This window comes from Salmo salar, chromosome 02, assembly GCF_965601325.2.
Source record: "Salmo salar chromosome 02, fSalSal1, whole genome shotgun sequence".
Taxonomy (NCBI): domain Eukaryota; kingdom Metazoa; phylum Chordata; class Actinopteri; order Salmoniformes; family Salmonidae; genus Salmo; species Salmo salar.
The window spans coordinates 79,758,396-79,785,351 of NC_138292.1; the positions used below are offsets into that span (position 1 = coordinate 79,758,396).

A 26,956-nucleotide genomic window follows, 5' to 3' on the forward strand; every position below is an offset into this window, starting at 1 on the left:
TCAAATACCCTTCTACAAAACCACCACCCCGAACCACATAAAACAAATACCCTCTGCCACGTCCTGACCAAACTACCATAACAAATAACCTTTAAACTGGTCAGGACGTGACAGGAAAAGTTTGTCATAGTCAGAAAGTCAGCTGTTCTGTGTAAAAGACCATCCCTGGCTGTAGAGAAAAACAGACAGATGGAGGAGGGAGTAACAGACTTCGTCACTGACTCCAGATCTGAGGACGAACTCAGCTGAAGAACCACTGACACCAATTCAAACAGGTGAGTGGATTTAAAGCCTTTAATGACAAGGTTTAGATTCAGAGGAATCTTTGTCAGATTTCCGACTTCACAGATTTCAATTGTGTTTTTTCATATCATAGTTGTGTATTTCAATTCAATCCAAAATCATTAGAGTGGCGTGACTTTTAAATTGTCACTAGCCTATTAACCAAACAAAGGTTTGGCACTGGCAATTGTCAGAATAATGGTAAAACGCTAAATATTTCACCTAATCATTATCTTTTGGTTCAACAACTCCGGTGTATGTGTTTGTTGTTGAGAAGACTATGTAATCCCAATGATAATTCATAATAATGAGATTCTGTAATTTTAATAATAAGTAATAATAATAATAATCTAATTGCTATTCTGTAATTCCGGAGACTTTCTGTGGAGAAGTTATAAAACCAGCAGAAAGTCTGTTTTTTGGACTTCTGCCAAGAGTAAGGAGATAAGATTTTGTTGCCAATGAACTCTAGCAGGACTGTTGAAATCCACAAGGACACACAAACTCAAGGTCACAACTTGTACAACGCCCACACAGGCTAATGGCCACACACCCACGCAGTATATATAAACACATAGAATTACATGCACATTTACAAGCACGTACAATGGTTGTATGTCGACAGACAAACGGCATCTCAGGGGAAAACATAGGTTCTGGAAAGCCCTTATACTAAATACACACACTCTGACACACACCTATCACAAAAGAACATACACTTACAGAATACTGAAGGGTTGATGAACAAGTGATTGAGTGATTAAATACGTGAATGAGTGATTCAATACATGAATGAGTGATTCAATACATGAATGAGAGATTAAATACTCACACAAAACTGAACCCCCCCCCCCCAGCGATGAGCCAAGGTCGTAAATCAGGGAGCAAATGGGGTAGAAAATACACTTGTGGCCATATCACCATGTACATTTTTTATTTATTTATTTATTTTATTTATTTCACCTTTATTTAACCAGGTAGGCAAGTTGAGAACAAGTTCTCATTTACAATTGCGACCTGGCCAAGATAAAGAAAAGCAGTTCGACAACATACAAAAACACAGAGTTACACATGGAGTAAAACAACATACAATCAATGATGCAGTAGAAAAAAAAAATAAGACTATATACAATGTGATCAAATGATGTGAGATAAGGGAGGTAAAGGCAAAAAAATGCCATGGTGGCAAAGTAAATAAAGTATAGCAAGAAAAACACTGGAATGGTAGATTTGTAGTTTGAAGAAAGTTCAGAGATAAAATATAAATAATATGGTGCAAAGGAGCAAAATAAATAAAATAAATAAATACAGTAGGGGAAGAGGTAGTAGTTTGGGCTAAATTATAGATGGGCTATGTACAGGTGCAGTGATCTCACATGCTTGATCTCGTCTGATCTCGTTGGCTGAGCAGCGTCGGGCCTGGTTAGTACTTGGATGGGAGACCACCGCTGTAAGCTCAAAACAATACATGAATGACCAAAAGTAAAGTAGGAAATAATTTTGGTAGAAAATAATATTTTTGTTCGATGGGTACAGGACCGGGGAGCTTTCACTGAGAGATTATCCTTACAGCGTTTACTGTGGAAGCTCTTGAGTCAGATAAAGGGGTCTACACATTCTGTGCAAATGGAGCTGACAGATCAAATCAAATGTTATTGGTCACAAATATACGTGTTTAAACAGATGTTATTGCAGGTGTAGAGAAATGCTTGTGCTTCTAGCTCCAACAGTGCAGTAATATCTAACAAGTAATATCTAACAATTTCACAACAACCCAAGTAAAGGAATGGAATTAAGAAGAGCAATGTCAGAGCGGCAAACTAAGATACAGTAGAATAGAATACAGTATATGAGATATGTAAACATTATTAAAGTAACCAGTGTTCCATTATTAAAGTGGTCTGTGATTTCAAGTCTATGTATATAGAGCAGCCGCCTCTAAGGTGCTACTGATGGCTGTTTAACAGTCTGATGGCCTTGAGATATAAGCTGTTTTTCAGTCTCTCGGTCCCAGGTTTAATGCACCAGTACTGACCTCGCCTTTTGGATGATAGCGGGGTGAACAGGCAGTGGCTCTGTGGTTGTTGTCCTTATATTTTACAACAGTGGGGTAATTTTACCACATTGGGCTAAACGAAAAAAGTGGAGTGGATTTCCCCTTTAAATGTACAAAATTCACTAAAAGGAGATTGTAACCTCTGAAAACCTTGTACCTTACTTGTATAAATATTAGTCACATACTGTGTAAATTATGTTTTGTGGTGTCAGGATTTCATGTCATTAGTGTATTGTGTTCTTGAGGTAATATGATGAAACTAGCTTGCTAGCATTTACAGGCTTCGGTTTTCCATGTATATTTAGAGGTTGGACGTTGGCACGCTGGGCGCACCAATTGGTGTAACCTTGTTATTAAGTATGTGTTAGACCTGTGCTGGCTGTCATCTCGTTAGTCAGAAGGTTTTTCAACTGTGCTGGCACAGGTGATATTGAAGAGCGGCTTGAGAGATGTGGAGGGTTAACCTTTAGTTGGCTCTCCCTATTTCTTCCCTGTTTTTGTTTTGCTCCACTTTTTGGTTTGCTTCCTTTTTAAGTTAAGTGTTGGTTTTTATTTTGTTTACCTCTTCTTTGGCAAATTTAGTGGGTGCTCATAGTGGGTGTTTTTTTGGTCCCAGTTGTTGTTGATAGTCAACTTTCAGTGGACACCTCCATGAGTGTCTTTCAGAACCCCTCCTAGAACCCCACCTGTTTTGTTTTGGTTGTTGTTAGTGAATCTTTGTTAGTTTCCCCTTCTGTTTGAGCAACAAGTTTTGGTTTCTTGCGGGGGAACGTAACAAAATGGAGGCTCGTCCGGGATACTGTTTCCTCTAATCACCTAGTTGAAGCCCTACCGTGCCCAGATATTTTAGTGTTCAAAAAAATAATTGGTAGAGTTTCTGTCACTGACACCCAACTGCCCAGAGGGGTTATAAGATAAAAGGAATCATTTTGAAAGTTGCATAAACACACAGGCTAATAATAAAATAAAATAATGGACTTTAAACTAGAAGCATTTGTGGAAAACTCTACATGGGAGATTCTAGATAAATGTACAAAGGCGATTCTGCTCATCATTGCAAAGCATAATGACATCAAAGTTGCACATGCCAATTCAAAAGCAGTAGTCCAACTGCTTTGGTTGAGGAGGAAATCCTTCCGGAGAGGGAGGATGACGGAAAGGATCCAACGGGTGGTAGAGTACACCCCGTAGACATGCAACTGAGGTAGAACTAAAGGTAAAATGGGAACAAACTGAAATTAGAGCTTGAGCACCAGGAAAGGGAAAGAGAACGTGAAGAGAGATTGGAGCAACAGAAATTCAGACTTGAGCACCAGGAAAGGGAAAGAGAACGTGCAACCAGACTAGAACAAGAAGAATGTGTGCATGTCATTTGATTAAAAGAGATGGAGCTGGAAGTGCGACGAAAGGAGATAGATCTGGAAGTACTCCGAATCAAGTCAGGCCATCCTGCACCCTCAACAGAGTTTGATCTTGGTTGGAACAGCCGACATGTACCGCCTTTCAACGAAAAGGAGGTGGGCGTATATTTTACTCTGTTTGAGTGGATTGCCACATCCCTAAAATGGCCACGAGATATTTGGTCACTGCTCCTCCAAAGTGTTCTTGTGGGAAAAGCTCAGAAAATGTACATCGCTTTATCTCTTGACCAGAGTTCAGATTATGACAGTAAAGCTGTAAAGCTGATATCCTTCAGGCTTACGAGTTTGTCCCAGAAGCATACAGACAAAAGTTTCATAAATGACTGTCACGTCCTGACCAGCAGATGGAGCTATTGTATTAGTTTTGGGGTCAGGACGTGGCAGTTTTTGTGTGTGTGAATGATTGTGTTGTTGATTGGGACTTCCAATTGAAGGCAGGTGTGTTGAGTTGCCTTTGATTGGAAGTCCTATATAGGTGTGTGTGTTTTTCTTTGGGGTTGTGGGTGGTTGTTTTTGCACTGCGTTTATAGCCTGCAGAACTGTTGTTGTTGTCACCTTTATTGTTTTGTTAAGTGGATGCTTTACTCCTTATTTGAAATTAAATATGAGTATTCACATACCTGCTGCGCCTTGGTCCATTTCTGAAGACAGCCGTTACAATGACAAAAGACAATCGCAAAGCCGTGTTGAATTCATAAGGGAACAACCATGTATTTTTTAGTGGAGAGGTATTAAAGACCTTGAGGATTTAAAGACACTCGAGCAGTTCAAGAATTGCCTTCATTAAGGGGTTGTTACCTAAAACGACCTTATCAAACAAAGAACCCAGTAGTTAACTACACCCCCTAGCCTACCAGTGAAGGGGGTGTCATTCATTTTGGGAAATGATTTGGCTGGAGGGAAGGTTGTTACAAATCCTGTCATTTGTATAGAATCCTGAGTAGAGGAAACTGATGGGTTATCATAAATGTACCCTAGAGTGTTCCCAGCGTGTGCCGTTACACATGCTATGTCTAAGAAATTTGCAGGGAGAAAGTCTAGTGTTGAGGAGGATGTCAGCGATCTCTAAATGTCTGAGACATTTATGTGTGATCCTGTTTCAGTCAACCCCCTGAGTTGACCTCTCCTTTCAAAACACCAAAGGTGAGTGAGTTTGTAGGACCACTGAAAGAAGTGAGGGTCCCAACAGTTGATACTTCAATGTCTAGGAAGGAGCTGATTTCTGAACAGAGTAAAGCCAACACCTCCTTTGCCGCCTTTCCTTCCAGTTCTCTGCTGCCAATGACTGGAACGAATTGCAAAAATCTTATATATCCCTCACTAACTGCGGAGAAGTCGGTGGAAACCGGTAGTGATCTTCTGCCTGTGGCCACTCCCGTCACTATTGACTATAGTCTTCCTTGAGAACACGAGAAAAGCCCAGTACTCATTCAGAGCATAAGGAAAGCCCAATAGACCCTGTACCTGTTGGACAGCTGAGCAACTCAGAGATTCTGGAAAACCTTGATGTATTTTTGGCACACCTACCAGCAGAGGAAAAAGGCAACATTGTTGCACTGCTTTTAGAATATCAGGGTTCATTCTCAGATGTGCCAACTCAAACATTGGCGTTGGGGACTCTGCCTAAACCAAACAACATGCTTATTGAGTGAATACTGAAAAGAGAGAGAAACTCTGCAGTGAGGATGAGTTCATGCTTGAGCACAGAATTCTACAATATGGCAACATTCCGTGGAGTTCAACCTGCATATTAGTACCTTGAACACGAAATCAAATCTTTTGCAGCACCTTAGCGTTATATTGGCACCTAAGGAGGATGGGTCTCTGGTTTTGTTTCGATTTTGGGAAAGTCAATACCATTACTAAGTTGGACTCGTACCCTTTGCCCAGGGTCGATGATTGTGTTGACTGTCTTGGTGCTGCTAAGTAAGCTAGCAAGTTCAATATGCAGAAGGGATATTTGTAGGTCTCTCCGTGCGTGCCAAATAATTGCCTGAATTTGTCACTCCTGATGACATTTCCTACCTCTACCTTGTCCTCTGGGACATCCTTCATCTCCCTTTCGGGTTACATAATGCTGGAACCCTTTTTGTCTCTGAACCGGTGCTAGCTGCTCCGGATTTCCGTCGTCCATTTGCTTTGTACACCGATGCCAGAGCTGTAGGAGTAAGGGCTGCTTTGTCATTACAGGGTATTGACGAGCATTTTTTATTTAATCAATTTTGGAATCAGGCTGTAACGTAACAACATGTGGAAAAAGTCAAGGGGTCTGATTACTTTCCGAATGCACTGTATATAGCGCTTTCATTTCACGTAACAAAGACCTTCACATCATGGAGTTTAAACATTCTCTTTCTCCTTCTCTCTCCCCCACACCTCTCACTTTCTCTCATCCCTTCTGTCTCTGCCATTTTCTTCCCCACTCCTCTCATAATCGCTCACCTCCTTTTTCTCTCTCTCTTCTGCCTCGCCACCCTCCCTTTAGTTCAGTAATGTCCGTTCCAGCCCCTCCCCTCTTCTCCCTTCCTCTCCTCCTTCTCCTTTCTCAACTGGACTCCGCCCTCACCTGTCGTACTGCCAGCCAATCCCAGTGTGACTCCGCACCCTTTGACCCCGGTCACAACCTGGCAGGGGAGGGTTTCGATGTGGTGACCCTGAAACGTAAAGGGGCCTACCTGATCGACTTGAAGACCTACCTGTCCCCCAGTAAAACCTGTACACTGTGTAGTAACCCCCTACAGGGGAACGAGCTGCAGAAAATACCCCTGTCTGTTGTAGACTGGAGGCCCTACAGCCACTGTATTGAGGATATCTCCAGCCACTCTCATGCCTCTGTCAGGTGAGTAGGATAGTTTCTGTCTGTTTACTTGATGGAAGTTTTCTTTTTTGACAGTAAACATCTCTCCTCTCCTCTGCTCTCCTCTCCTCCAGTAACCTGGCACAGTCCACTACCAACAAGATCTCTACAAAATGGAAGGGGGGTTTGAGTAATGAGGCAAAGGTGTCTGTAAGCGTACCTGTAGGACTGGTGAGTGTGAGTGTGGAGAAGGATGTGGGTGCTAGCATAGAGATGGGAGGGTCCCAGTCTGATGTAGCCATCTTTGCCACAACCAAGACCGAAGAGGACCACCACTCTTTCTTCTCACAGAATCTCTGCTGCCGTCACTACAGGTAATAATAACAATAATGATGATTTGTTAAACTTTTATAGCGCTTCCCAAACAGATACAACATTTCACATCTGATCTTATGTGATAACATGTGACACAAAGAAAATGAAACAAAATGTGAAATCAACATGATCTCATGTGATTTTTTTACAAAATGGGGATGCAAAATGTAAAAATGACAACATTTTAGCTAGACAAAAACCTCCAGGGGACCATTCAACTGCATCCCAAGAACGTCATAAAAACGTATTCGGGGACATCCATGGAACAAACCGGGAACTAGACAAAACCTCCAGGGTACCATGACAAAACGTTCTGAGAATATCCCCAAAAACATCATTGCTTCCCTGAAAAAAACTGAGAATTTTTTACTGTGCTGAGAATATAACATAATTTTACAGAACATTCTTTAACGATTGTTTTAGGTTGGAGGAAGTGATTGGCTTGCTCTGAAAAGGCAGTGCTAACCCTCCTATGGACAGGACCAGCTAGCCCTGGGCTTAGTTGTGCATGTTTTAATAGCTGCTTAACCCCAGGCATGAATCTCTCTTAGCCCATACAGGTCTAAGTGCAGTGATAACCCAGCTAGAAAGTATCAAAAAGCACAGCAAGTGGGTCAATTTAAACTCTGAGAGCTCATCCAATTAGTTATTTCCATTCCACGCATAAGGAAGTCTTTGGACTGTTGTGTTGTAGGGAGCTCATTCCAGGGTTGGCTTGCTGGAAAAACTAAAGTATTTCTGATTTAAAGCTTTAAATCCGATTTTTCTGTCAATTGCATCTATCACCTTGTTTAAAAATTAAGAATATATCTATTGAAAACCATACACTTTCTGCAAGAATCTCATCTTTCTGTAACTGATAGTCAAATAATTATGCAGGACTGGGCAGGGATGACATTCTCTACTTTTAAACCAACAATCTTTTTTGGTATTTTGACTAATCAGATCAGATTTTCAATAATTGGGCAAAAGATCATAGTTGGTGTGCCTGTTTAAACGCAGCCACAGTGTCACAGATACATTGTCAGTGTGTCCCCGGCCCAGAATGCTGTCAAACTTTAACCATAACATTCAACACTGGCACTTAAAAAGGTCATACACATGTATGAGTTTCATATATAACACAGAATACTGGAAATCATGTGTATTACAGAAAAGGATAACTACACATTCAGTATCTATAATACATCTCTGCACTTAGTAAAAGATCTGCACTGCTATTCTAGTTATCAGTTAATCTGACTATTCTCTCTGTCATCGTTGATTTAATTCAGCAATTTGAGCATTTTCTGTATAGTTGTATAATTTGTTTTAATGTTACTTTAATGTTACTTTAATGTTACTCCTGAATCATTTACCAGCATTACGACCGGGAACACGACTTTCCAGAAGCGGATCCTTTGTCTGCACAACCATTTGAATTGATTTCAGACGTCAACCCTAAACAAAGTCGCCGGAGGAGCGGTCTTCTGTTGAGACTTCAGGGGGCGCACACAACAACCACCGCTTCCGAGTATATTATTCGCTAATGTCCAGTCCCTAGATAACAAAGTCGACAAAATCAGGTCAAGGGTTGCTTTCCAAAGAGACATCAGGGATTGTAACATACTCTGTTTCACGACAACATGGCTCTCTCGGGACATGTTGTCGGAGTCGGTACAGCCACCTGGATTTTCAGTGCATCGTGCCGACAGGAATAAACATCTCTCCGGGAAGAAGAAGGGCGGCGGTGTATGTTTCATGATTAACGACTCATGGTGTAATTGTAACAATATACATGAACTCAAGTCCTGTTGTTCACCTGACCAAGAATTCCTCACAATCAAATGTCCACCGTATTATATCCCAAGATAATTATCTTCGGTTATTGTCTCAGACATGTATATCCCCGCCTCAAGCCGATACCACGACGACCCTCAAGGAACTTCACTGGACTTTATGCAAACTGGGAACCATATATCCTGAGGCTGCATTTACTGTAGCTGGGGATATTAACAAAGCAAATTTGAGAACAATGCTACCTAAATTATTTCAGCATATCCACTGTAGCACTTGCGCTGGAAAAACACTGGACCACTGTTACTCTAACTTCCGCAATGCATACAAAGTCCTCCCTGGCCCTCCTTTTGGCAAATCTGACCACGACTCCATTTTGCGCCTACCTTCCAATAGGCAGAAACTCAAACAGGAAGTACCCGTGCTAAGGACAATTCAACGCTGGTCTGACCAATCGGAATCCACACTTCAAGATTGTTTGATCAAGCGGACTGGAATATGTTCCGGGTAGCATCAGAGAATAATATCGACGTATACGCTGATTCGGTGAGTGAGTTTATAAGGAAGTGTTTAGGAGATGTTGTACCCACTGTGACTAATAATACCTACCCTAACCAGAAACCTTGGATAGATGGCAGCATTTGCGCAAAACTGAAAGCGCATACCACCACATTAAACCATGGCAAGGCGACTGGGAATATGGCCGAATACAAACATTGTAGTTATTTCCTCTGTAAGGCAATCAAACAAGCAAAATGTCAGTATAAAGACAAAGTGGAGTCGCATTTCAACGGCTCAGACATGAGACGTATGTGGCAGGGTCTACAGACAATCACCGGCTACAAAAGGAAAACCAGCCACGTCGCGAACACCGACGTCTTGCTTCCAGACAAACAAAACACCTTCTTTGCCCACTTTGAGGATACTAGAGTGCCACTACCAAGGTCTGTGGGTTCTCTCCTTCTCCGTGGCCGACGTAAGTAAGACATTTAAACGTGTTAACCCTCACAAGGCTGCTGGCCCAGATGGCATCCCTAGCCGCATCCTCAAAGCATGTACAGACCTGCTGGCTGTTGTGTTTACGGAGATATTAAATCTCTCCCAATCCAAGTCTGCTGTCTCCACATGCTTCAAGATGGCCACCATTGTTCCTGTATCCAAGAAGGCAAAGGTAACTGAACTAAAAGACTATAGCCTCTTAGCACTCACTTCTGTCATCATGAAGTGCTTTGAGAGACTAGTTAAGGATCATATCACCTGCACTTTACCTGTCACCATAGACCCACTCTAATTTACATACCGCCCCAATAGGTCCACAGACGATGCAATCGCCATCAGACTGCCCTATCCCATCTGGACAAGAGGAATACCTATGTAAGAATGCTGTTCATTGATTATAGCTCAGCATTTAAACTCACAGTACCCTCCAAGCTCATCATTAAGCTTGAGGCCCTGGGTCTCAACCCCGCCCTGTGAAATTGGGTCCTGGACTTCCTGACAGGCCGCCCCCAGGTGGTGAAGGTAGAACACATCTCCACTTTCCTGATCCTCAACACTGGGGCCCCACAAGGATGCGTGCTCAGCCCCCTCCTGTACTCCCTATTCACCCATGACTGCGTGGCCATGCACGTCTCCAGCTCAATCATCAAGTTTGCAGACGACACAACAGTAGTAGGCTTGATTACCGACAACGACGAGCCTACAGGGAGGAGGTGAGGGCTCTCGGAGTGTGGTGTCAGAAAAATAACCTCTCACTCAACGTCAACAAAACAAAGGAGATGATCATGGAATTCAGGAATCAGCAGAGAGAGCACCCCCCATCTACATCGACAGGGACAGCAGTTGAGATGGTAGAAAGTTTTAAGTTCCTCGGAGTACATATCACTGACAAACTGAAATGGTCCACCCACACAGAGAGTGTGGTGAAGAAGGCGCAACAGCACCTCTTCAAACTCAGGATGCTCAAGAAATTTGGCTTGTCACCTAAAACCCTCACAAACTTTTACAGATGCACAATTGGGAGCATCCTGTCGGGCTGTATTACCGCCTGGTATGGCAACTGCACCGCCCACAACCACAGGGCACTCCAGAGGTTGGGGCGGTCTGCACAACACATCACCGGGGTTAAACTACCTGCCCTCCAGGACATCTATAGCACCCGATGTCACTGGAAGGCCAAAAAGATCATCAAGGACACAAGCCACTGCCTGTTCACCACGCTACAATCCTGAATGCGAGGTCAGTACAGGTGCATCAAAGCTGGGACCAAGAGACTGAAATATTGATTCTATCTCAAGGTCATCAGACTGTTAAACAGCCATCACTAACACAGAGAGATTGCTGCCTACATACAGACTTGAAATCATTGGTCACTTTAATAAATGGATCACTAGTCACTTTAATAATGCCACTTTAATGGTGTTTACATATCTTGCATTACACATCTCATATGTATATACTGTATTCTATACTATCTATTGCATCTTAGCCTATGCCGGTCATCCATATATTCATATTTATATATTCTTATTCCATTCCTTTACTTAGATTTGTGTGTATTAAGGAATTGTTAGATATTACTTGTTAGATGTTGCTGCACTGTCGGAACTAGATGTGTTGATGATCAGTTACTTGAGAAGGAGACCAAGTCAAGACGCTGGACCGGGTGGATTCAGTTTATAGTAAGGCAGTTTATTATGAGACAAAGATATTTGGCAAAGCGTGCACGGACTCCTTCGTTTAGCTCATAGGGAACTAGCAGAAGAGAGCCCCGAAACATAGTGTGCATCCAATTTATACAATGAAATAACAGTGTGTTGACGTAGGTTGAGTCTAGTAGGTCCGCTCTCCTGACTGGTCGATGAGTGGAGGGACGGTCCATTCTCCAGGTGGTGTCGACTTCCCATTGGCCCTTGGCAGTGTCCTTTGTCCTCGGAGTCCAACACACCTAAGTGTGTGTGTGTGTATGTGTGTATTTCTGGTAATTCGTGTCTGGGTGGTTGCGATATTCATGGAATGTTGTTTTTTACACCAGTGGTCAGTTCGTGTGGCTAGGGCGCTTTCATGTCTTGACATTTTTGTGTGAGTGCTTAAGTCAGCCATCTGTCCTCTGGGTGTGGTCGTGATTGGTATCAGTTGGTTGCTCAATATGTCTCTGGAATTTTGTTGTGTGCTGTTGTGAAACATGTTGTGCAAATGCCCTCCTTATATATCATTAGGTAAAACGTTAGATTATCTTTATTACAAATGCACAAGCATTTCGCTACACTCGCAATAACATCTGCTAACCATGTGTATGTGACCAATCATTTTATTTTATTTGAATTTTATATGTTGAATATAATAGTTTTTCTTGAGTGTATTTTTTAACAAAGCTGAGATGTACTTTGAAGTGTAGGAATACTGGTAAAATCAGTAGGAAGATCATAATGCCGTGAACCAAGAGGTTGTGAGTTCAAATCCCAGGTGAGGACATGCTAAATAAGAATTACTATATAAATAAACATGCACAATGAGGTCAAAGTGTGTCAAATACAGTGCATTCGGAAAGTATTCAGACCCCTTGACTTTTTCCATATTTTTTTACGTTACATCCTTATGCTGAATTGGATTCAATTATTTAAACAAAATACCTCATAATGACAAAGTGAAAACATGATTTTACAATATTTTTGCAAATAAAATCAACAATTAAATAAAGACCTTAATTACATAAGTATTCAGACCCTTTGCTATGATACTCTAAAGTGAGCTCAGGTGCATCCTGTTTCCATTGATCATCCTTGAGATGTTTCTACAACTTGATTGGAGTCCACCTGTGGTAAATGCAATTGATTGGACATGATTTGTAAAGGCACACACCTGTCTATATAAGGTCCCACAGTTGACAGTGTATGTCAGAGCAAAAACTAAGCCATGATGTTGAACGAATTGTCCGTAGAGCTCTGAGACAGGATTGTGTCGAGGCATAGATCTGGGGGAGGGAACAAAAAAATTCCTGCAGCATTGAAGGTCCCCAAGAACACAGTGGCCTCCATCATTCTTAAATGGAAGAAGTTTGGAACCATCGAGACTCTTCCTATAGGTGGCCACCTGGCTAAACTGATTATCGAGGGAGAAGAGCCTTGGTCAGGGAGGTGATCAAGAACCCGATGGTCACTCTGACAGAGCTCCAGAGGTCCTCTGCGGAGATGGAAGATACTTCCAGAAGGACAACCATCTCTGCAGCACTCCACCAATCAGGCCTTTATGGTAGTGGCCAGACCGAAGCCACTCTACAGTAAAAGGCACATGACAGCCCGTTTGGAGTTTGACAAAAGGAACCTAAGGTTTCTCAGACCATGAGAAACAAGATTCTCTGGTCTGATGAAATCAAGATTGAACTCTTTGGCCTGAATGACAAGTGTCTTGTCTGGAGGAAACCTGGCACCATCCCTACGGTGAAGCATGGTGGTGGCAGCATCATGCTGTGGGGATGTTTTTCAGCGGCAGGGACTTGGAGACTGGTCAGGATCGAGGGAAAGATGAACGGAGCAAAGTACAGAGCGATCCTTGATAAAAACCTGCTCTTGTGCACTCAGGACCTCAGACTGGGCAACGGTTAACCTTCCAACAGGACTACGACCCTAAGCACAAAGCCAAGACAACTGAGGAGTGGCTTCAGGAAAAGTCTCTAAATGCCCTTGAGTGGCCCAGCCAGAGCCCAGACTTGAACCCGATCAAACATCTTTGGCAAGACCTGAATATAGCTGTGCAGCAACACTCCCCATCCAACCTGACGGAGCTTGAGAAGATCTGCAGAGAAGAATGGGAGAAACTCCCCAAATACAGGTGTTCCAAGCTTGTAGCGTCATACCCAAGAAGCCTCGAGGCTGTAATCACTGCCAAAGGTGATTCAACAAAGTATTGAGTAAAGGGTCTGAATATATATGCAAATGTAATATTTCAGTTTTTTTGTATACATTTGCAAACATGTCTAAAAACCAGTTTTTGCCTTGTCATTATGGGCTATTGTGTTTAAAACAATTTTATCAATTTTAGAATAAGGTTGTAATGTAACAAAATGTGGAAAAAGTCAAGGGGTCTGAATACTTTCCGAATGCACTGTATGTAAGTTGAAAACACTATGTTAAAAGATCTATGTGTGTTTCATAGTGACTAACAGGGCATCTCATGAAAATGTGAATCCACATGTGAAAGGTTATGTGCTCACGTGTAAAAATCCACATTGAAGTGTTCCAAAAACACACGGTTTCACATGATTTCACATGTGTAATTGTATCTGAAAAAAACAGTTGCGCAAAATGTGGAATTTTCCCATGTGAAATCATGTGAATTTTCCATAAGAGTCTTCATTTCATAAAGGCTTTGTTCACACAGTCACCTCAGTTCCGATGTATTGGCATATCTGATCTTTTCCCCAATGTGTGAACAGCAAAAACAACAAAAAAGCACATGGATTCTGATCTTTTGAGTTCCGATTTGTAACACATTCAAGTTTAAGTGGATTTTTTGTATGTGACCTGGTGTTACCGCGACACCCACCAAAATGTTTAAAGGACCATTGCTTCTGTATGCTATAGGCTGAGAAAGGGTTAACCAATTGTAGATCAAGGTCGTCTCTGTGTCGTATTTTAATTCACATCTGATATGCAAATTCCTGTGTTCCAGTTATCGCGTGTCAGACAGCCCTGTTCTCAGCGAAGAGTTCCGTAAGGACATTGATCGTCTGGGCTCATTCTCTGAGACCTCCAAGGCCCAGTACCGCCGGCTCATAGACACCTATGGGACTCACTACATCCGCCAGGTTGACCTGGGAGGCCGGCTGACGATGACCACAGCAATACAGACCTGTCAGGCTTCACTTAAGAGTTTCTCTACAAACAAGGTGACTTACTTAGTCTCAATGCCTGTTGTAATAGAGGACATTTTCCATTAAAGGAAATTACAGGAATTCAAACAGCAATCTGTAATCATTACGTAGAACCAGAGACGTATAATGTTTGAGCAGGGCTCTTTAACACTGTTCCTGGAGAGCTAACATCCTGTAAGTTTACATCTATCTAGACCAGGGCTCTCCAACCCTGTTCCTGGAGAGCACCCTCCTGTAGGTTTACGTCTATCTAGATCAGGGCTCTCCAACCCTGTTCCTGGAGAGCACCCTCCTGTAGGTTTACATCTATCTAGACCAGGGCTCTACAACCCTGTTCCTGGAGAGCACCCTCGTGTAGGTTTACATCTATCTAGACCAGGGCTCTCCAACCCTGTTCCTGGAGAGCACCCTCCTGTAGGTTTACATCTATCTAGACCAGGGCTCTCCAACCCTGTTCCTGGAGAGCACCCTCCTGTAGGTTTTCGCTCCAACCCCAGTTGAAACTAACCTGATTCAGCTCATCAACCAGCAAATTATTAGAATCAGGTGCACTAGATTAGAAATGTATTTCTAGACCTTCAGTTACATTCAGAAAATTCCATTGACTAATATTTCCCATGTAGTAAATGCATCACAGTCTTTTATGGAAGAAACGTTAAAGACCAAACTCTCTGAATATATGTGTCTGTATACCATCTTTCCCTTCTCTCAGGTGGAATCCTGCTTGTCCGCAGGTTTTAAGGTGAGCCTTGGGTTATCAGTTTCCTCTACTGTCCAAAGTTGCTCCAAAGTTCTGGAAAACCATGACTCGAAGACCTCCGACAGCTCTAGCTTCCTCAGCCACCACACCAAGGTGGTGGGAGGCTCCGGTTGGCTGGGGGAGCTGTCACTCAACCGTAATGACTCAGTGGGGTTCCATAGTTGGATGAGAACCTTGAAGAACATCCCGGACATCATCTACTATTATCTGAGTCCTCTGCACCTGCTTATACCCAACACAGTTGTCCAGCAAGGAGTGAAGGTAGCCTTTGGTTGTTGATATATTTTCCTCAAATTCATATCTGGACCTTGAAGCCAGTTCCACAGCTTTTTTTATTTCTTGCCCTCAAATCAGGGCCTGACTTACACCTGGGACACAGGTGGGTGAAATAATAAGGTACCAGACACACACATTTTTCTAGGTGGCAAAGGTCTGGCTGGACATCTGTCCTTTATCGGCTTAGTAACAAACCCCCAGGCATGCAACCCCAAACTGCTCACACCCCTGTTGTTGGTGGAGAGAACATTTTGCACTTTTCAAGCTAATTTCCTGCAATTCTAAGCATCTTGCCATGTCTTATGTGTGTTCAACTCATACCTGTGACTCAACAAAATCAATGGGGCCCCTGGTGGTTGAGGCATAAATACACAATGAGTAACGATACCCACCGATCTAAGATGGCGCCGGAGAAGAAGGCTGACGATTTACGTATTCCTAACCAATTGTGTGTTTTTGTTCGTTTCTTTGCGATGTTTTTAACTTATTCTTTAACTTATTTTGTACATAATGTTGCTGCTACCGTCTCTTATGACCGAAAATAACCTCTGAGCATCAGAACTGCGATTACTCATCACGGACTGACAGAATCCTTTTTTTCCCTTTAACGAGTCCAATGATCCCGACGTGGATGATATACTGCTCTCCCGGGAACAGTCCCAGATCCCCGTCATTTGTGTGAAGAGAAGGCGGAGGAAAAGGTGCCAGAGGGCAGGCTGCCTTCTGAGAATTCGTAGGCGACGAATAAACCCCCCATTTCCTTCCATTCTGCAAAGCAAGCGTGCAATCTTTGGAAAATAAAATAGACAACCTACGCGGAAGATTAAACTACCAACGGGACATTCAGAACTGTAATATCTTATGCTTCACGGAGTTGTGGCTGAATGACTACATTATCAAAATACAGCTGGAAGGCTATACGCTGTATCGACAGGATAGAACAGCGGCATCTGGTAAGACAAAGGGCGGCGGGCTATATTTTTTGTAAATAACAGCTGGTGCACGATATCTAAGGAAGTATCAAGGTTTTGCTAGCCTGAGGTAGAGTATCTCATGATAAGCTGTAGACCACACTATCGACCTAGAGAGTTTTCATCTGTATTTTTCTTAGCTGTCTATATACCACCACAGACTGATGCTGTCATTAAGGCGCACTGAATGAGCTGTATTCCGCCATATGCAAACCCATAGGAGGCGCTCCTAGTAGCCAGGGACTTTAATGTAGGAAAACTTCAACCCGTCTTACCAAATTGATATCAGCATATTAAATATGCAACCAGAGGGGAAAAAAACTCTAGACCACCTTTACTCCACACACAGAGAAAGCACATACAAAGCTCTCCCACACCCTCCATTTGGCAAATCTGACCACAATTCTATCCTCCTGATTCCTGCTTACAAGCAAAAATGAAAGCAGTAAGCACCAGTGACTCGATCAATAAAAAAGTGGTCAGATGAAGCAGGTGCTAATCTACAGTACTGTTTTGCTAGCACAGACTGGAATATGTTCCGGGATTCATCCGATGGTATTTAGGAGTACACCACATCAGTCACTGGCTTCATCAATAAGTGCATCGATGACGTCGTCCCCACAGTGATCGTACTACATACCCCAACCAGAAGCCATGGATTACAGGCAACATCCGCACTGAGCTAAAGGCTAGAGCTGTTGCTTTCAAGGAGCAGAACTCTAACCCGGAAGCTTATAACAAATCTCGCAGTGCCATCCGACAAACCAAACAGGCAAAGCATCAATACAGGACTAAGATATAATTGTACAACACCGGCGCTGACGCTACTCGGATGTGGTAGGGCTTGCAAACCATTACAGACTACAAAGGGAAGCACAGCTGAGAGCTGCCCAGTGACACGAGTCTACCAGATGAGCTAAACTACTTCTATGCTCGCTTCTTGGCAAATAACACTGAAACATGCATGAGAGCAACAGCTGTTCCGGAAGACTGTGTGATCACGCTCTCCGCAGCCAATGTGAGTAAGACCTTTAAACAGGTCAACATTCACAAGGCTGCAGGGCCAGACGGATTACCAGGACGTGTACTGTGAGCGTGCGCTTGCCAACTGGCAAGTGTCTTCACTGACATTTTCAACCTCTCCCTGTCTGAGTCTGTAATACCAACATGTTTTAAGCAGACCACCATAGTCCTTGTGCCCAAGAACACTAAGGTAACCTGCCTAAATGACAACCAACCCGTAGCAGTCATGTATGTAGCCATGAAGTGCTTTGAAAGGCTGGTCATGGCTCACATCAACACCACTGTCCCAGAAACCCTAGACCAACTCCAATTTGCATACCACCCTAACAGATCCACAGATGATGCAATCTCTATTGCACTCAACACGGCCCTTTCCCACCTGAACAAAAGGAACACATGTGAGAATGCTATTCATTGACTACAGCTCATCATTGCACCATTGTGCCCTCAAAGCTCATCAATAAGCTAAGGACCCTGGGACTAAACCCCTCCCTCTGCAACTGGATCCTGGACTTCCTGACATAATGGCTCCAGGTGGTAAGGATAGCTAACAACACATCCGCCACATTGAACCTCAACACGGGGGCCCCTCAGGGGTGCGTGTTCAGTCCCTTCCTGTACTCCCTGTTCACTCATGACTGCACGTCCAGGCACGACACCAACACCGTCATTAAGTTTGCCGATGACACAACAGTGGTAGCCCTGAGACCTGGCCGTATGGTGTTTGAAACATGTAGGTATTACAGTCTCAGTCAGGGTGAGGTTGAAAATGCCAATGAAGACATGTGCCAGTTGGTGTGTGCATGCTTTGAGTACACATCCTGGTAATCCATCTGGCCCTGAGGCTTTGTGAATGTTGAGAGAGTGTGTTCACACAGCGTGATGACACAGTCGAACAGCTGGTGCTAGCATGCATGCTTCAGTGTTGCTTCCCTCGAAGCAAGCATAAAAGGAATTTTGCGTGTCTGTTAGGCTTGTTCATTGGGCAGCTCGTGGATGGGTTCCCATTTGTAGTCTGTAATAGTTTGCAAGCCCTGCCACATCAGACGAGCATCAGAGCCGGCGTAGTAGGACTGAATCTTAGTTCTGTATTGACACTTTGCCTGTTGGATGGTTTGTCTGAGGGCATAGCGGGATTTCTTACAAGTGTCCGGATCAGGGTCCCGCGACTTGAATGCGGCAGCTTTAGCCTTTATCTCGGTGCGGATGTTGTCTGTAATCCATGGATTCTGGTTGAAATACGTGGTCATTGTGGGGACGACGTTGTCGATGTACTTATTGATGAAACCGGTGACTGAGGTGGTATAATCCTCAATGCCATTGGATGAATCATGGAACATATTCCAGTCTGTGCTAGCAAAACAATCCTGTAGCATAGCGTCTGTGTCATCTGACCACTTCCGTATTGAGCGAGTCACTGGTACTTCCTGCTTTAGTTTTTGCTTGTAAGCAGGAATCAGGAGGATAGAATTATTGTCAGATTTGCCAAATGGAGGGCGAGGGAGAGCTTTGTATGCATCTTTGTGTGTGGAGTAAAGGTGGTCTAGAGTTTTTTTTCCTCTGGTTGCACATGTGACATGCTGGTAGAAATGAGGTAAAACAGATTTTAGTTTGCCAGCATTAAAGTCCCCGGCCACTAGGAGCGCCGCATCTGAATGAGCATTTTCTTGTATGCTTATGGCCTTATACAGCTCATTGAGTGCAGTCTTAGTGCCAGCATCGGTTTGTGATGGTAAATAGACGGCTACGAATAATATAGATGAGAACTCTTTTGGTAGATAGTTTGGTCTACAGCTTATCATGAGGTATTCTACCTCAAGCGAGCAATACCCTGGACATCTTTAACATTAAACATATAGCACCAGCAGTTATTCACAAATAGACACACAACCCCACCCCTCCTCTTACCAGACGTAGCTGCTCTGTCCTGCTGATGCACGAAAAACTGAGCCAGCTTTATATTATCCATGTCGTCGTTCAGTCACGTCTTGGTGAAACATAAGATATTGCAGTTTTTAATGGTAGGATAGTCTTAATCGTAGATCGTCTAGTTTATTTTCCAATGTTTGTACGTTGGCCAATAATACGAAGGGTAGTGGTGGTTTACCTACTCACCGGCGAATTCTCATAATGCACCCCGCACTCCTCCCCGTTTTTCTCCGTCTTTTCTTCACGCGGATGACTAGAATTTGGGTTTGTTCTTGACAAAGCAATATATCCTTAGCGTCGGACTCATTTAATATAATATCGTTGTCCAGTTCGGGGTGAGTAATCGCTGTTCTGATGTCCAGAAGCTCTTTTTGGTCATAAGAGATGGTAGATGCAATGTTATATACAAAATGAGTTACAAACAATGCAAAAAAAAAAAAAAATAGCACAGTTGTTTAGGAGCCCGTAAAACGGCAGCCATCCCCTTCGGTGCCATTTTAAGTGAGAGAGCCTTCCTCTGTTTCCTTCCTCGAAGAACTCTGCAGAACAATTTGTCAGAACCGTCTTCATTTTGGCGAGTCTTCGTTTTAACGACGAGACCACCACTGACACATTCACCGCTTACAGCTGCCGCTGAGAAACCATGGGAGACTGAAGTACTAATTGGTGAATGCCAAGGAGAGGAGAAACCAGTCCCCTCCAATACAGCCACTGATTACCAAAACAAGTCGCAAGTTGGCCTCCCACTTAATCCTGGTTGATGTGTCAACAACTATCTGCAAGTTATGAGCAGTCAGCAGTTCACACACCAAGTAGGCTATTGGGAAGACAGGCATGGCCCTAGCTAGATGGCCCTTGCTAGGAAAAAGACAGTACCAGTCAACAACAGATTAATAAGGGAAAGAATTCTACTTCTCCCTCCTGGAGATATCAGGAGTCTTCTAGCTATAGAATGAAGCACTTGACAAGAATTGTGACCAGATATCCTGGTCTTTCCTTTTATGCAAATGATGTACATATTTCGATGTCACGATTCGTCTGTACTTGTAAGCTTGCCACGCACAATGAGTGTCTGACTACCTCCAGAGGATGTCAGGAAGATCACAATCAGATCACAACGCATCTTTCTAAATATGTGGGCACTTGAATATGGACAAGACCAGGACAAAGCACACACGTTAGAACCAGGTATAAACAGGGTTTATGATATCTGGTTAGCCTAATTTACCTACCTAGCTAACATGGTAGGTTAAGATTTGTACATATACATGATACATATCAAGGCTATTATATTCTATCAATTTCTATTGTTATCGGCTAGAGACTCCAAAGAGTTTGAACTTTGGAGAAGAAAACACAGACGTTTGACATAACCTGATGAACATTGTTTGTTATATAGTTCTGTTAACTCAGGTGGGTTTGTTTATTGAATATTTTTGTCACAGGATGCATAAATAAAACCTAAAATCGGGATCTTAGGTTATATGTTATATATCAATTAATATGCTAACATTTGGTTCAAAATACAAAGGAGGCTGTCCAGGATTACCTGAAGGAGAATGCCCTCCCGAAGAGCACCGGGGAACTGTCCTGTGGGGATCCTTACTCTAGACGGGACTCAAACTGCTGCCTCAGGAAGGTCTCACAGGGAAGACTGGTGGTGACGGTGGTCAGAGCCTGGGGACTGTGGGGAGACTACCAATGGATAGCGGGAGACACTGAAGCGTATGTTATGTTACTGCACAATTTCAGTTCTCTGCAAAGGTGTAGTCGAGGCTTAACACAGGTAAACTGTTCAGTTCTCTGCAGAGGTATAGTCGAGGCTTGACACAGGTAAACTGTTCAGTTCTCTGCAGAGGTGTAGTCGAGGCTTGACACAGGTAAACTGTTCAGTTCTCTGCAAAGGTGTAGTCGAGGCTTGACACAGGTAAACTGTTCAGTTCTCTGCAGAGGTGTAGTCGAGGCTTGACACAGGTAAACTGTTCAGTTCTCTGCAGAGGTGTAGTCGAGGCTTAACACAGGTAAACTGTTCAGTTCTCTGCAAAGGTGTAGTCGAGGCTTAACACAGGTAAACTGTTCAGTTCTCTGCAGAGGTGTAGTCGAGGCTTAACACAGGTAAACTGTTCAGTTCTCTGCAGAGGTGTAGTCGAGGCTTAACACAGGTAAACTGTTCAGTTCTCTGCAGAGGTGTAGTGGTAAACACCGTTTTTTAACCCATCTATCGAGCAAAAAGTTTATTGCCGTTTACAAAAATCATTTAAATAATGAGGCCTATAACAGCGTTTTCAATATAAATCCCTGATGCAGGTTATAATTTTTGTTCATTCATCTTGTTCTGGAGACAGCCCTGCAGACTGGTCACTAGCTGCCACCGCCACAAAGTCATCAAATCTAACCCTAACTGCTAAACCTAACGCCTAGCCCTAACCGTAAATTAACATCAAAAAACTATTTTTACAATATAGCCAATTTAGGCCTATCTAGTGGAAATTGCTCAGTTCTGCCTCATGACCATGCTTGCAGGTGATGTCATGGCGACGTTAGTTACCATAGTTGTTGCGCAGAAATACGTCATCAGTTCTAACGGTCACGTTGCGCCAAAATGTAAATGTGCAGGCCGTCAAATCAAAGTTACTCCTTTGATATAACGTGTTTTTGGGTGAAAGTAACGTTTGTAGTAATGACAGTTTCAGCTACTTAAAGATGCACTCCAGGACCTTAAGTACAACAAATGTGCAAAATGTAGTACAATTGGATTCGTAACATATCATACAAAATGGATGACGTAGTACACAATTTGATGACATAATACACAATTTGATGACGTAGTACACAATTTGATGACGTAGAACTCAATTTGATGACTTAGTACAGAAAAAACTGAGACCACTTTTGGCTCGTGAACATTGTCTCACATCTAGGTTTTGCCTTTAGAGTTCGAGAAAATTAACAACTTAAAGATGATTTCTTTCACTTCTCCCATTGACTTGCTAAACCCCAAACCCTGTCTGGTTTGTCAACTCTGCCTTGTGAGGCGTTCATGGCAGTATTAGGCGGTTGAACATCTGGGTTTTTCTTTCTCAAAAGTGTTTTCGAGGCAGATCTGCTCATGGGGCGGAATTAATTTGAATGGCTTTTGAAAGGTTGGGTGGAGCTAACTTTTTCAACAGAGGTGCTGGAGGCTGGAGCACCGAGCAGAACGTGCAGTTAGCTATCTGGAACCCCTTCCCAATGAGCACAACCAAAAATATGAATTTTGAACAAAGAATATGTATTTTCAACATATTTTGCTCAAAGGTTTGGGTTTAACCACTCTGAAAATGTAAGATAAAAAGCAAACTTTACTATTCTTGATGCTCAAACAAGCGTAATAATTTTCCGTTACAAGCCTTTTATTCTCTATAGAGTGCACTACACTCTTAGAAGAAAGGGTTCCAAAAGGGTTACTCTGCTGACCCCATAGGAGAACCCTTTTTGGTTCCAGGTAGAACCCTTTTTGGTTTCATGTAGAATCCTCTGTGTAAAGGCTTCTATATTGAACTCAAAAGATTTCTACACTATGTAGGGAATAGGGATCAATTTGGGATGCACCCAAGCAATATGTGCCAACTGAAGTAGGCCCTCCTCTCTCATTCCACAGAGGGCTGAGTGTGTGTGGGTTTTTGCTCCTCCCTTGTATTTGATTGATAAATTAAGGTCACTAATTAGTAAGGAAATCCCCTCACCTGGTTGTCTTTAGTCTTAATTGAAAGGAACATAAACTAAAACCAGTATAGACTAGGCACTCCATGGAGTTTGATCCTCCTCTTGTGGCATGTCATAGTATTTGAATCTTTCCAGTTTGTTTCCAACTTCCTGTTTCTCCACCTGCTACAGGTACGCTGTGGTCACCTACGGTTCCAAGTCCCATAAGACCGATGTGATTCCATCCAATAATCCTGTCTGGAATGCTACCTTTGACATGGGTCCCTTTGACAAAGACCTGAGTCTAAATGTCGTGGTCTGGGATTACGATCCTGTGGATAAAGATGACAACCTGAGTGACTGTACCTTCGACCTCGAGCAGGGGACACACGAACGCTGGTGTAACAACAGCGGGGGGGGCTTTAATTTCCTGTACACCCTCACCTGTGACCCTCACCTGACCGAGGACAAGTGTGAAAAATACAAACCTTCCACCCCCACAGTACCCTATAATCTACTCTACAGTAAGAGTGTGCATCTCTTTTCTACCTTTTCTGTCCAGAGTTCAGCAGTCCTATACCTGTGGTTCTTTTACATCTCTGTGTAATGTACCCCTCACAACGCACTGTAGTAAATTCATTACAGGCAGTGGGACTGTTGCCTGTACAGCTCACCAGGAACCACATTGAAAACAAGGGGAATCATTGGAATATGTTATCCCCTAGGTTGTACTCAGTGCATCTTTCTCCCCTCAATCTTTCAATCAATCAACTCTTTATCTGTCCTGTGTAATCAGGGAGTATATAGGATTCAGATGACTATATAATGATTATTCACACCTAAGCTTGTCTGTGACCTAAACAAATTACATTGTACCTTATATTTACATGGTGCCTGTCAAACGATTAAAATATTTTATGTGTTATAGAAAACTGATTGATAGAGCTACTCTATAGCCACTGCTTTTGACAATTTCTTTATTCAGTCTGTACTAGATGTGGGGCAATAGTTGACAGTGAGCGAGTTATTTAACACGCAATGCGAAGACTCACTCAAAATGTTTGATATGATTCCAACTACTGGAGGTGAAAGTTTGAAAACCTCTAAAGCCAAATATGTCTATGGTTTTGATAATGTGTTCTTTAAAACACATAAAGATATTTCAACATCACCAATAACACATCAGATGAATCTATCCATGAACCAAGGTATCTTCCCAAGGGAAGTCAGCTGCTGTTACCACCATGTTCAAGTCTGGAGATTGTTTTAAGGTCAATAATTATAGACCTAGAAGTATTTCATCAGTTGTTTCAAAGGCTGCAGAGAGGATAGTTGCTGAGCAATTGACTGATCACTTGAATACTAGTGATTACTCATTATAACCCATGCAATTCGGCTTCAGAGACGTTATTTTTTGGAGAAGGTTAAATAAAAATTTGCCAAAGTGGAAGTGGTAGGAGCTGTGTTTTATATATTTGCTAAAAGCACTTGATAGTGTAAATCACAGAATACTACTCTCTAAACTAGCAAAGTTCAATTTCTCCCCCAATGCTTTAAAATGGATGGATTAGTGTATCTGACAGAATACAGTGTTATAATCAACCAGAAAGTCTAATTGTCTGGCAACTGTATAATGGGGTCCCACAAGGATCCGTTTTAGGGCCTTTACACTTTAGCTTATATATAAAGGACATGCTTCATGTCTCACGGTGTTGATATATAATGTGCAATTTATATTGTTATATATACATGCCGCAAGTGAAAAATAATATCTGCCCAAGGACTACAGATAGCCAGTTGTCTCAATCTGGCATTTTTACAGAAATGTTCATTGATGTGCATTGTCCCTGTTAAATAAATATATAAATCAAAGGACTTTAGTTGTGGTGTTGTACACTCTGACTGTAGGGTTGTGCTGTAGTAACTCAGTCTGTCCTGTAGATGGCAGCACTGCTAGAGATACATAATATTTTATGGCATACATCAGCCACAGATCTAGGAGCAGTTTAACCTATACACATCATAATACGAAGGGGGGAGGAGAAAGAGGTTGGGAAAGAGAGAGGAACAGGAGGAAGAGAGGGGGAAGAAGAGAGGGAGGAACAGCAGGAGACAGGGGGAAGAAGAGAGAGAGAGAGAGAGAGAGAGAGAGAGAGAGGATAGAGGGGAGGAGGATAAACAGGTTGGGAAAGAGAGAGGAACAGAAGGAAGAGAGAGGGAGGAAGAGAAGGAGACAGGGGGAAGAAGAGAGAGAGAGAGGGAGGATGAAAGGAGGATAGATGCACCAGCAGTTCCAGTGCTGGTGCATCAGCTTGAATCTACTAAGAGGCACTTCATTTGACCTGTTCATCTCCCTCTATTAAGAGAACTCTTATTTTATAAACCTGGCTCTGGACTTTTATTTTGTTTGGTGTCGGTCTGATGCTTTTGCTGTGGGTGGGTTCCAGATACACGTGGGGAGTGTTTAGTTCAATAAACGTTGCATGACAGTTTGTATTGAATGACCCATTTCCCCTAAACATTGTGCACCGTCCTTTAATGGCCTTTGAGATACAGTATGTTTGCTGCATTTGTGTGGGTGAGGTGAGGTTTGACCTGATCAATATGGGTGGTGAGGTGTGACCTGATCATCAATATGGGTGGTGAGGTGTGACCTGATCAATATGGGTGGTGAGGTGTGACCTGATCAATATGGGTGGTGATGTGTGACCTGATCAATATGGGGGGGTGATGTGTGACCTGATCAATATGGGTGGTGAGGTGTGACCTGATCAATATGGGTGGTGAGGTGTGACCTGATCAATATGGGTGTTGATGTGTGACCTGATCAATATGGGGGGGTGATGTGTGACCTGATCAACATGGGGGGTGAGGTGTGACCTGATCAATGTGGGTGGTAGAGTGTGACCTGGTTAATATGGGTGGTGAGGTGTGACCTGATTAATGTGGGTGGTGAGGTGTGACCTGATCAATATGGGTGGTGAGGTGTGACCTGATCAATATGGGTGGTGATGTGTGACCTGATCAATATGGGGGGTGAGGTGTGACCTGATCAATGTGGGTGGTGAGGTGTGACCTGATCAATATGGGTGGTGAGGTGTGACCTGATCAATATGGGTGGTTGAGTGTGACCTGGTTAATATGGGTGGTGAAGTGTGACCTGATCAATGTGGGTGGTGAGGTGTGACCTGATCAATATGGGGGGTGAGGTGTGACCTGATTAATATGGGTGGTGAGGTGTGACCTGATCAATATGGGGGGTGAGGTGTGACCTGATCAATATGGGTGGTAGAGTGTGACCTGGTTAATATGGGTGGTGAAGTGTGACCTGATCAATGTGGGTGGTGAGGTGTGACCTGATCAATGTGGGTTGATTTAAAATGGCAAAACTTAGCACACCATATAGCAGTCCCAGTGGAGCATATACAGACTCAAAGAACACTGGAACAGAAGTTCTTCTTACAGCAGGTCATGTGGACGCTGCTCTAACATTAGCAAGCTATCACACCCTTTTATAAATGTTTAAACAGGGGAGACCCTAATCCTGGATGTCCTCCCTTTCCTCTCTCTGCCTCTGATGGAATCCCCCTCTGTCTGAATGTTTATATATACATAAATATCAAATCAAAGTTTATTTCTCACGTGCGCCGAATACAACAGGTGTAGACCTTACAGTGAAATACTTACTAACAGGCCCTAACCAACAGTGCAATTTTTAAGTAAAAAATAGGTAT

General features: G+C 42.9%; 1 protein-coding gene across 1 annotated transcript; it reads left to right on the forward strand.

Annotated features, from left to right (window-relative positions):
- Positions 1-109: 109 nt before the first annotated feature.
- Positions 110-25,097, forward strand: LOC106594578 (perforin-1). The gene is made up of 7 exons (XM_045710432.2): positions 110-275; positions 6,245-6,598; positions 6,691-6,930; positions 14,378-14,594; positions 15,292-15,600; positions 21,070-21,263; positions 23,415-25,097. The coding sequence occupies exons 2-7, from the start codon at positions 6,252-6,254 to the stop codon at positions 23,827-23,829; spliced, it is 1,722 nt and encodes a 573-aa protein (XP_045566388.2). The 5' UTR covers positions 110-275; positions 6,245-6,251; the 3' UTR covers positions 23,830-25,097.
- The last annotated feature ends 1,859 nt before the right edge of the window (positions 25,098-26,956 follow it).

Excerpts from the sequence above, each read along its gene's own strand:
- LOC106594578 (XM_045710432.2), top strand. The coding sequence starts at position 6,252 with ATGTCCGTTCCAGCCCCTCCCCTCTTCTCCCTTCCTCTCCTCCTTCTC. Across the intron at positions 6,931-14,377 it reads CTCTGCTGCCGTCACTACAG|TTATCGCGTGTCAGACAGCC; the intron begins GTAATAATAACA and ends CCTGTGTTCCAG. Across the intron at positions 21,264-23,414 it reads ATAGCGGGAGACACTGAAGC|GTACGCTGTGGTCACCTACG; the intron begins GTATGTTATGTT and ends CACCTGCTACAG.